We start from the raw sequence: 12317 nt of genomic DNA, 5'->3' as shown, positions 1-12317 counted from the left end.
TCTATTGTTGAGGGATAGCTTAGGCAGGGCACCATTCAATAACACACTCTTCTGAATATTTAATATTATATAACAGAAATTGTAGTTAATGTTACTACAGCTGGAATTGAATATTTCATTCAATTTCCTTCTTGTGAAATGCCTATACTAATCTCACTGCACATGTTTAGGCTCTCCCAGTGTTGTTAGAGATTATTTTGATACTTCATGTTTTTTTAGTAAAATGCCTAACATTTGCCATGATACTAACAGGTTTTTTGCTTCATTTCAACATGAAGACTTCAGTTTTTGTAAATTGAGGACAGTTACCTCACCTGCTATTCATTCTGGCTTTGCATCTTTAATGTTGGAGGGAAGAGAATCTTTTCTTTTCTCAGCATATTTTGTAAATGTTCTAAATAGTTTTTTGCAGAAGCAACTAATTATGAGCCCAATGTACTGGATAAGCCACACAGTGATGTTTGATTTTTTCAAACATTATCAGGACTAGGGATATTGGCAGACAACAATTTGCCACTTCAGGATTCTTCCATGTCATAAATGCACAGTGCAAGGATAAAGACAACATGGGAAGACATTGTAATACTCAGTGGTTTGTGGGGGGTGGGGAGAGAGAGAGAGAGAGAGAGAGAGAGAGAGAGAGAGAGAGAGAGAGAGAGAGAGAGAGAGAGAGAGAGAGAGAGCGAGCGAGCTGTGGAGCTATTTTGGAAAGAAAACAGGTCAAAATGAAATCTCAAAAAGATGAAATTAATAAGGCAAAATTCACCCTGAATCCTGGAACTTTTCTGCCTTTATCTTTTAATATCTCAACTCAGCAAAGTTATTTCAACATAAGGAAATCAGGAGAAGCAGCATGTCCAAAGAAAGGCACAGGATAATATTTCTTCAACAAAAAACACCTCAGTTATCATTTGCCCAGGAAAATATGTTTAGCCCATAAGCAAATTATGTTCTTTTAATCTCGTTTCTCCCTTGGATACAGGTCACATTGCCTGAAATGACACCTGTAGGATCCTCCGTCTTGACCTTGTCAGCCACAGATCAGGACACAGGAATGAATGGGAGGATTTCCTACAAAATTCTTTCTTCTGCTGAAGGATTTTCAATTGACCCCCATAATGGTGAGTTATTTTCAGGGACTGAAGAATTCATCATTTTCAGTCACAGAGTGGAAAGTGGAAAACCTCTCTTCCAAATGTGGCTTGGCTTGCATTCACTGAAGTAAAGCCACAGGATTCCTGTTAATCTGGGAGTCTAGGGCTCCAGATCTAATGCTATTTTTCCTCTATTACACCTTAGCCATACCTGGAAAGAAATAGAGGATCAGTGACTATATTCTAAGTACACTAAGGCTCGTAGTACCCTAGACAGTAGCATTCTGTTTGCTCATAAAGTCAAGTACAATTCCAGCAAACGTCCCAGGACTGTTGCAGCAAAACTCAGCCTTAGTTGAACTTTGCAATCAAGGGGATTGATTTAGAACTGAAACACTCCTAGAGACTTTGTTTACCTTCAAGTCAGGTACAGGGTACTCAGTTGTAGCATTGTCAGTGTGATATAATTGAAAGAATACTGGCTCAGGAGTCTTCAAAAAGGATTGGATTCAAATCCCGCCTGTGATATTTATTACCTGTGTGACTTCAGATAAGTCACCTGTGCTGTCTGGGCCTCAGTTTTCTCATCCATAAAATGAAGGGGGATAAATTATAAAGGCTCAGATGTATCTTCCAAAGATGAGCTATATTTCTCCTTTAATAACATTAAAAAAAAAAAAGAAGAGGAAAACTAGAAATCTTTTGTAACATTTGGTATTCTGGCTGATGTGTTTCCTACAGGGTTCTTACATATTATTGCCATATTACACACATGTTTGTGGTCATGGGAAGCTTTGTGGTTATTGATTGATAACTAATATAGTTAAAACTTTACCTAGATGGTTAAACAGTGAAAATTATGGATGAATACTTGAAACTGAGTTTTGTAAGATGTAATTTTGTCCTACAAGATCTTCCTTTGTGGGGAATAAAGGGCCTGGGTAAAATCATGCTATTTGACCTGCCCCCAAAGCTTTCTGTAAAGGAAATATTATTAAAGTAAATTTAAATGATAACGAAGGGGAATGAAAATCACAAGAGACAGCATGCAGCCTGAGCATTGGAGTGCTTGGCAGTTGGCATGACCAGACAACCCAATCTTGTAGGGGAGGGGGAGAAAGAAGAGGAAGCCAAATTTAGGTACAGGGACATGTCAGATCTTTTCTTTTTTGTCTTTAAGAACCACCTGATGAGCACTGAATCTTTGCTCCCACCCCCTGCTTGGTGGAGAAAGTTATACTCCATTTTCTTGGTCCTTATATCAAAGCTTAGGATCCACATTGAACTTCCCAATTTTCTCTACCCAGGACAGGTGTGCTATGCAAATTTACATACATATAGAATTAAATGGACCCTGTTTGAAAAAAAAACAAATACTTTAAAACTATTTTAATATGATTTCATTATTAATGAAACTCTAATGGAAAAGAACATTTCATTTTTGACCTAAATATTTTCCATGTTTCTGTACCATTCATATATGTTACAACATATAACTATCATTTGTTACCTATTTCTAGCCACAATGAGATACACAAAATATATTTTACTGATATAAAATAATCATATGAATGAAATTTCTTATTGACTTGAAGGGAATGGTTTTGGGAAATGGACAATAACATCCTTTAGAGAATTCTTTCCAACATCATTTTCTTACATTATAGTACCGGTTACTGTAGTCTTTACAAAGTGTTTCCATTTTGTCATGTCTTGTATGACTTGAGACCTTTTGTCAAGCTATGTGAGATGACTGTTAGTTACCCCTAAAACTAGCCTGTTCCACAATTTTGACTTTAAACTAACGATACAAAATTTTACATAGGAAATTTTTACCAGTGGTGGTATAGTGTTGGGAAAATTCACTGGCTCTAGAGTCAGAAGACGTGGATTCAAACTTGGCCTCTGATGCTTAATGCCTGGGTAAACTTAGACAAGTTACTTTTTCCTCCCCAGGCCTCAGTTTCCTGATCTGTAAAATTAAAGAGTTAAACTAGGTGACCTCTGATGTCCCTTTTATTTCTAGATCAATGACTGGATGATCCTAATTATACATGAGAAATTATGCATAGAATTTCCTGCTATCCATTAGCTTATATAACAGGTCAGAGGATCCTGAAGCAGATCATAGAACAAAATTATGTAACAGCCAGAAAGGACCTTAGACACCATCAGTTCCAACCCCTTGCTTTTAGTAGAATAAGAGATTTGAGGTACAGAGAAATAAAATCACTTAGTCAAAGTCAATTTCACAGCTACACAGTTCTTAGTTCTCCAAGTCACTGCCCACCTGCACCCCACTCTCATGTCCCAGATTCCTCATCAAATGTTCCAGTGGATTCTGGCCATATGGGTGAAGGAAACTAGCTAAACAAAGTAGAATGACACATCCACAGCAGCACACTTGAAGGCTTATGAAAAATTTACCTTATCACAGACTTATGAATATTCCTGTTTGCTTTTTTCCAAAACAGAGCTTTGAGACACTGGGAAGTTAAATAACTTACCAACAAGTGGTGCCTGAGGCAGAATTCATATGCAGATCTCGTAATTACTAGTCTGGCATTCCATTTACTATGCCATACTACCTTCATGCAGGTAGCATTTCTGTACAAACTCCTTTTATGCCGGAGAAAAGAATACATACACACATGTACACATATACACACATAACATACCTACATGTTAATCAGTCATTTCAGTCACGTCTTACTCTTTGTGACCCATTTGGGGTTTTCTTGGCAAAGATACTGAAGTAGTTTGCCATTTCCTCCTCCAGCTCATTTTACAGATGAGGAAATTGAGGCAAAGAGGGTTAAGTGACTTATCAGGGTCACACAGCCAGTAAGTGTCTGAGGCCAGATTTGAACTCAGGAAAATGAGTCTTCCAGACTGCATGCCTGGTTCTGTATCCACTATGCACATACATACACACATACACACATACAATCAGACTTTTACCTTCATACATGAACACATAAAATGAATCTAACTTATGTACTTTCAAAAAAAATCTAATAATAATATGCTTTTATGAGTGTTTAATGGTAAACATGATAGCATCAAACGTGGTGCTATATGTACAATTATTTTTCAGAAAATATTTGCATTGAATGAATAATTTTCTTGAATAGATATCTTAAATCTAAACTCACAGAAAACATGATTATGGTTCTTATTTTTCAGGCTCCATATTTACTGTCAAACCTGTGATGCTTCTGGACAAAACATCAACACTTCAACTTCTTGTGGAAGCCAAAGATGATGGAATGCCTTGTTTGACAGCCCTTACTTTAGTGGAAATAGAAATTCAAGATGTGAACAACTATGCCCCTCAGTTCACAATGGAGTATTATAACATCACCGTGAGTGAAGATGCAGTCATTGGAACCACCTTGCTCACATTTTCTGCTGTTGACCATGACTGGACCCATGAAAACACACATGTTGAGTATTCTATCATCAGCGGTAATTTGCAGAACACTTTCCATGTAGAAACTCATGTAATTCCCTTAGGATCCCCTTACAAACATGTTGGTCATCTTGTGCTGAGCCACCCTCTAGACAGAGAAACTATGGCTTGTCATGAACTCATCGTTCTAGCTTCTGATCATGGTCATTCCCCACTGAATTCTACAGCCACCATATTAATAGATGTGCTTGATGCCAATGATAATCCGCCAATATTCAGTTCTCCAGAATACCATGCTCATATTAAGGAAAGTCTACCTGTTGGTAGTCAGATTATTGTGGTCTCAGCAAAAGACCATGACACTGGAGCCAATTCCGAAGTCACCTACACCATCATCTCAGGAAATGAAAGAGGACATTTCCAAGTAGATAGGGAAACTGGAGCAATAGATTTGATTAAACCCTTGGATTATGAGGACACATTGCTGTTCACTTTAACTGTCCAAGCCTCAAATAGAGGAACAAGTAATTTTGCTTTCTCAGTGGTATCTATCAGTGTCTTGGATGACAATGACCATGCGCCCCAGTTCATGTTCTCGAGTTTGAACTGTGCTGTCTCTGAAAATCTGCCCAATTTCTCTCTCGTGTGTACAGCACATGCCTTGGATTTTGATGCTGGTCTTTATGGACACCTAACATATTCCATCCAGTCATCCTGTTTGACGAATCAGGGAATCCCTCATGATCATGACTTGTTTTTTATTGATCCATTAACTGGGGATATCTATGCCAAGCAAACCTTAGACTATGAAAGTGAAAATAAACACTGCTTTATTGTTCAGGCAGAAGACAAAGGAGAAGCCACAGCCACTATGATGGTCCAAGTGGATGTTGAAGGAATTGACGAATATGAACCTATTTTCACACAAGACCAGTACTTCTTTAGTCTTCCAGAGATTCGTCATGTAAGACAGATTATTGGCAAAGTAGAAGCATCTGATGCTGACGCTGGAATTGACGGAGTTGTACTTTATACTCTTACAACTTCATCAACATTCTTATCCATTAACAAAACCAGTGGAAATGTGTATTGGGTTGGAGACCCTCCCTTTATGGGAAGCAACAACCAGAAAGATAATATCATTGAAATGAAGGTAATAGCACAAAGTCCCCAAATGAACTCCAAGTCCTCCTCTTGCACTATCTTTGTGAATATGTCCTCTTTCACGCAGGGAGGGCATTACATGCTGTCTGCTAACAGCCTTTCAATCAGCCTCACAGCCTCCATCATCATTCTCCTGCTCTTGGTCATCAGCCTTGTTGCCCTGATTTCAAGATATAAGCGAAAAGACACAGTGAACACCTGTGGGGAAAAAAAAGGATGCTCATCCTTACCTAGTAATCTGAGCCTGACTAGTGATCCCAGCATCCTCAAAGACTCCCAGAAAGCTTCAGATGTGGGCAATGGCATTCTTCCTATGGGCTCCATGTCTGAGTGGTTGAATTTAGTAGATATGAGAGAGAAAAAGGATATGGTGAATCCGTGTAGGCATTCAGACTCAAGTGGCCACTGCTCAGTGGAAGGAGATACTGCCGAGGATGAGGAGATCAAGAGGATCAATGAACATCCATGCCGAAAGGGCTCTGGCTCAGTTCTGAGTGACCGAGGGTCTCAGGTGCCAGATTCTGGAATACCCAGAGACTCTGACCAGCTCTCTTGTCTGTCTGGGGAAACAGATGTGGTTATCACCACTGAAACCTTGGAGAGTAGTTTCACCTTTGATGGTATAGGAGAAAGGTGTGATGCCATATATGCTCAAAATAAAATGCTATCCCAGACACTCCACAGAATTGGAATGAAAGAGAAAACTGTTGTGGAAAATAATAGAAGAGATTATATCTTTATTTCAAATAATCAGGACTCAAGGTATGGGTCTCTCACAACATTAGAAGCTCCCACTAAGGATCCAAGAAGCAACTATGACTGGGATTACCTTCTCAACTGGGAGCCCCAGTTTCAGCCTCTTTCTTCTGTCTTCAATGATATTGCAAAGCTGAAAGATGAACATTTGCAGGTGCCTGGATTACCACAGGGGAAGAAATCTTTTGTTTTCCCACCACCTTTGATCACATCAGTAGCACAGCCTGGTATAAAGGCAGTGCCACCACGAATGCCAAGCCTCTCACCAGGGAAAGCATTCAAGAAATACCCACGTTCTCCCCTTCAACAGCACCTTCACTATCCACCAACAGCCATGACCCCCAGTTTTTCTCCTTCTCTCTCCCTGCTGACCATGCAGTCTCCGGCTGTGTCTCCATTGTTGCCAGATGCTGGATTATTAGGAACATGCCTAGTCAGGACAACCCATGGGCCCAGGGCAGAAGAAGAAGTCCGGCTGTGAAACCTTGGCATTGAGTCCCAGGATACTTTTAGTCAAGAAGGAGTATACTTAAAAAAGAAAAACAAAAAACCTAACATTTCTAACCAAACTCCTCAGGGTGATTTTTTTTCATAGCTGAGAGAATATGACCCATTTCAGTCTGAGTTTGTATAGCACCCCATTTTATCCTCTTAACACCCTCCCAGACGTATTGAGAAACTGCCCGAAGACTCTTGTCTTCACCCACCAGTACTCCTACCTTCAGAATAAACAGTTCATACTATTGTACTTTGCAGTTTGTATAGAAATAAGTTCAGAAGCTGAAATGGCCTGATGGACATGAGTGACCTGCAAACAACTTTAAAGTGTTCCATGGTGCTCTGTGATCTTAGTGAGAGGTCTAACTTCTTCAAAATACATGAGACAAGAGCATCACGGAGTGACCATAGAGCTCAAGCAGCTTAGGTAAATAGACTACCTGTGGCTCACTGACATTACACTTCGCATCAAGATAATTGGCACCTAAAGACTCACTTCTTGGTTTCCCTTCCCTTTCCACCCTCCATACCAGCTTATTCTATTTGTAGAGCCTAGAAGTGACAGGCACCATCATCTCTAGGGAGATGAATGAGAAAAAAAGAATGAAATTAGCCATCAGTCTATGCCAAAAAAAAAAAAAGAGTGTTTCCCAGTTACTTTTGTCTGATTAAATGAACCAAGTGCATCTGTTCTTGGTGTGGGTCCAAGAGTAATGCTAGCCTAAACCACTGGGTTAAACCTCTCACATGATAAACTTCCTTGGACTTCTTTCCAAAGAGATCTGAGTACATTTTCTTTATACTTTTTTTTCTTTTCTTGCTACTTCTTATGACAGGACACATGTATAGATGTGAAACTTTGGAGATTAATTTATGAAAACTCATTTTATTTTTTTTCTAGACACTGCAGTTACTTGTGGTAAACAGAGAATGAATAATTTATGCACTGTGTTAGCAGTGGCAAATTTATGTAGATAAAAACAAACTAGAGTGATGGGAATTAGCTATTCATATAATTTCCTAGTTAGAATGATTTAATGGTATTTTTTAAAATTAAGATTTTTGTATAAATTTTTTCTACTAAAAGTTTAAAATGAGCTACAAAAGCATACTATCTGTCTTCTCATGATATAATCTAATTACCATTTGCTCAGCTGAACTTGCATTCAGTGGTGCAGTCAGTACTTTGGCTTTGTATAGATAGTTTGTAGGCATAGCAGATGGTGTTGGATTATTGGTATATTCTGCCCTTTGATTATATTGTTTTCACTACTGTTTCACAGGATGAAGCAGAGAACTTAGAATTCCTTAGAGTTGAAGGGGAAAGTATTTGAGATCACTTAGTTCAACGCAGTCATTTTGCAAATGTGGAAAATGATACCCAAGGAGAACTGTAGGCAACAATTCTGGTTCCTAGGGCAACAACACAAACGCTATCCTCAAATAAACTTACTGAAACAAATTTTGTTAAGAATGAGAGACCTAAGACTTTGAGACACCAGGTTTGATGGTGGGAGGAATTCTAAGACAGCACTCTGTCAAAAAAAAGTCATAATGCCTTGGAATACCCCAAATCAGGGCTGGAAAAGCCACCACTGGAGGAAGATGTGAGAGAATACTAGGATGTGACTGATAGGAGGCAAAAGGGTTATTTTGAAGTTTCCTTTCTGAATGGATTATTCATGATAACTAGATGCCAGGATCAGTTCTTTCTGCCTGATAAAGGAATACAAATATTACCAGTACCCTGGGTCAAAGTTCCAGTCCTCTCCACCTAGCTGCAATTCAACTCATAAAAGGGAAATCACCTACCCAAATTTAATTCTAGAGCTAGCACTAAAACCCATAATTCCTGGTTCTTTGTCCAGTACTCTTTCCCCTGTGCCACCTACAGTCCCTATGCACTTTCACTGCCAGAAATAAGCACTCTTCTAAAAAAAAAATCACCTTTCTAGCTCACTTCCTCTCTGGGGTGGTTTTCTTTGGCATAAGGATCCGCCTCTTGATGATGGTGATTCAGTGGTGGAAGGATAACTCTTTTCGACATCATGGCAGTAGTTCACAGAATCACAAAATAAAATTTACAGGGCACATGAGGAGACTACCTTCAAAGGTGACCCATGGAATTAGTTGTATTTCGATCGGTTTCTTGACATGGGCTCACAAGGGAGTGGAGAATGACTGAACAACTGTGTCTTATTCTTTCACTGATATTCATGGGAGCAGTTAGTAGGCAAGGCTACGTATAGAAAATGCACACACTGTGAATTCTGATATTTCTTCCATTAACTCACTAAAACAGCTAACTCTTCTGGGTCCATTTTCCTCCTCTACAAAATGGTATAATACAGTCCTCACAATAGCCCTGTGAGGTAGGTGCTACCAGTATTTTTGTCTCCATTTTGCAGTTGAGGAAATGAGCTCAGTCATAGAGGCAAAATGATGTTCATAGTCACATAGCTAATAAAGGCCAGAAGTAGGCTTTGAACCTAGGCCTCACCCAATGACAAGTACAGTAACCATCTCACTACAACACACTGGTTTTCCACAGTTAGTATTGTCTGAGGGATACTTACTTATGTTTACGAGAAATCACTGCTATGAACGTGATGATTTCCAGGTGGAACAAATAGTGTATTGTATTCCTTAGCAAAACCATAAATATTTCCTGTAGTATTAGCAAATTCAGTTAATAGAATGAGTCGTCATTAAAACGACACACATCATGACTTGACCTGATACTTCTTTGAAAGAATGGATTGGTGTCTTGAGTTTTCACTATGGTATGTGCTTTTCAATGGAATCACAAAATAAATACCTGCAGGTCATGGGAAATGAAACTCTTTCCCTGGGGTCTTTGTACATAATTCAGCAGGGTCTGTGAACTTGGATGGGACAGATTTAGATCTTTGTTTTCACTAATCTCTACCTGAAATTTAGCATCTCTCAATTATGACTTTTGAAAAAATCTCGAGAAAGTTGGTCCCTTGGTTTTAATGGTCTACCCAATAGGTCCATGACATAAAAGAAGATAAGCACCCCTGGACTCGACCTGGTGCAGGCATCATAGTCCTATCTCTGATTCAACGGACAATCAGACCCTGCCTAAAGAGGACTGTATTTCAAGCATTCCTGACATATGGAGGTATTAAAAGTCTCTAAGGAAGGAGATTCTACCACATCCCTTGGCAACTTTACAGTATCTAATCTTTCCTTGGTTCCTTTCAAAGTTTCACTGGAACATACCAAAAGAATGTGGGAAAGTGTTTGTGTCTAAATTCATTATTATGGAAGTTCTCTGTGGCCACATACTCTGCTTGTAGCCACAAGGAAAGCATCATTTGCTGTCTGTCATATGGAGAGCATCAACATTTCTCCTCCTTGTGTCTGTACACAGTTTGTTCTCCCTAACTCTTCCACAAATTGTATGCTTGCTCATCTAAGCATGTTCTTTTGTGATTTATTACTCATGCTGGATATGAGTCTGCGTTTTTTTTCCTAGATATTTTATAAGAGCTGAACATTATTTCAAGTCACTTGTTACCAAGTTTCAGCGGGGATGTTTTTTAATTGATAGCTTTACTAATGTCCTATCAAATACCAAGAGCCACACTGGCCAACATGCTGCTGCTTCAAGTGTGGCTGAGGTAAAAAATGTGAATATATGAGTTGTGTCTGCAATAAATCATGTGTCAGCCTTTTCAACTGGGGTCCTTTTCTTTTCCTAAGTAAACAATATAATTTGTACAGTTTTCCTTCAAGTTTAATATTAACTTGCCTCATCTGTTCTGGGTTACTTTGCCGATCTGCACACCGGTTTTAGCACTTTGGAGGGGGTACAGAACTTGTTAGTGGAAAATCATATTAAGCCCCAAATTCATAAGCTATAAAATAAAAGACAGTTGTCTCTGGTGGAATTTTGGCTGCCTGAAGTTCTGGACTTGCTTGTTGGCAGCCTGAGAAATCCTGGTGTAAATCAGGACCAAATGGATATCAAAATTCCATATCCTAGCAGTCATTGGCAACCTGGCATCCAAACAGATTCCTGGGCAAAGAAAGAAGAAGAAGAAAACTCAGTCTTCTTACCTTTAGGGATTTGATAATTTGGAAGTTATTAAAAATATTTTAAAATTTTACTATAAACCACTGGCTACCTACATGCATACATATTTTATCTATAATGGATCTTTAGTTGAAAACAGGATTGTTCCTAAGAATGTTTCTCTTTAGTTTTAGAACCTCATTTACTGTGCATTCCAGGGACATTTCTATTGGTGAAATATCAGTTGTTAATGTAAAGATTTCTTGTTTCTATTCAAACACAAGTCTTTTTCATCACTTTTTTCCCCTTGCTATTATTACACAAGCTTTTACATGAAGTAAAAAGACATGTAATACCCACCAGAATCCTATCCCCTCCTTGTTACACACTTTCTTACTACTCACTTACTCACTCCCTCACCCCTACTCCCACAAGGGCACAAAATTATATGGTGGTATGGGCAGGCCTGCCTTTCCAGCCAAATAGAATAAATCTACCAAAATGCTTTGGATAAGTGTGAAAGTGCAAGTTCATCTGTTTGTCTTATAGGAGATTTGAAATGGAATACTTTTTTTTTTAAACAGTGGGTAAGGTGAGAATCATTTGATTGCTAAAGCATTTTACATGCAACCAGCTCCCCACCCTCACCCCATGGTGACTTGGTATGATCATTCTTGAGTGTTTGCCCTCCACTTCAAGAGCTGAAGGAGTAGAGGGAGAAGGACCCACTGAGGAAATGAAGGATCTGTCAATAGGCTGCAAATATGTCCAGGAGGAGGGAGAAAATATTTAAATGTCATTATTGGGCATCTGGCTTTGTATCCCCTCTCAGGTTCATATTTTAGGTTCAGTCAGATAATCTCCACATCATCTAGTTTCCTACTTCCTTCCTCTTCTCTATTTCATTCCTAACAAATCACTGCTCCACAGATTTTACAACTATAGCTTAAACTTTGCTCACACTGGACTTTGTCTAGCCCTAGAGAAAAAGAAAAAACCAAACCAAACAAAAACCACTCTTCTAACTCTTTGTTCTGTGGTACTGGTCGTTGACCATCATGCTACAAGGGAACAAAAACAACATCGCTATGTTGGGATCAAAGTACAGTGTGTCGGGCTGTGGTTGATCGGACCAACATGAGCTCCAAATGCTCCACCACAGATCAGGCACAAATAGTTCATATGAACATTTGGGATGGATTCTCTAAATTTGCTCATCTCTCGTTTCTTTTGAGCTACTGCAGTTCTGCTTCACACATAGAAGACAGCGCCTTCTTTGATGCGGGCACACTATGCCGGGCAGTTCTGTGCCTCCCATGTCACACAATCGATACCAAATTTCTTTGAAGAG

General features: G+C 39.1%; 1 protein-coding gene across 1 annotated transcript in view; it reads left to right on the top strand.

Moving 5' to 3' along the window:
* Window positions 1–10629, top strand: part of DCHS2 (dachsous cadherin-related 2) — a 335304-nt gene extending 324675 nt beyond the window's left edge. The window contains exons 19-20 of the mRNA XM_072621307.1: window positions 983–1121; window positions 4281–10629. Of these exons, the coding sequence (XP_072477408.1) occupies window positions 983–1121; window positions 4281–6907 (2766 nt within the window). The 3' untranslated portion in view covers window positions 6908–10629. The remainder of the gene's footprint in view (window positions 1–982; window positions 1122–4280) is intronic.
* Window positions 10630–12317: the final 1688 nt, after the last annotated feature.

The sequence above is a fragment of the Notamacropus eugenii genome, chromosome 6, assembly GCF_028372415.1.
Source record: "Notamacropus eugenii isolate mMacEug1 chromosome 6, mMacEug1.pri_v2, whole genome shotgun sequence".
NCBI lineage: Eukaryota > Metazoa > Chordata > Mammalia > Diprotodontia > Macropodidae > Notamacropus > Notamacropus eugenii.
This window is presented reverse-complemented; position numbering and strand designations above follow the sequence as displayed.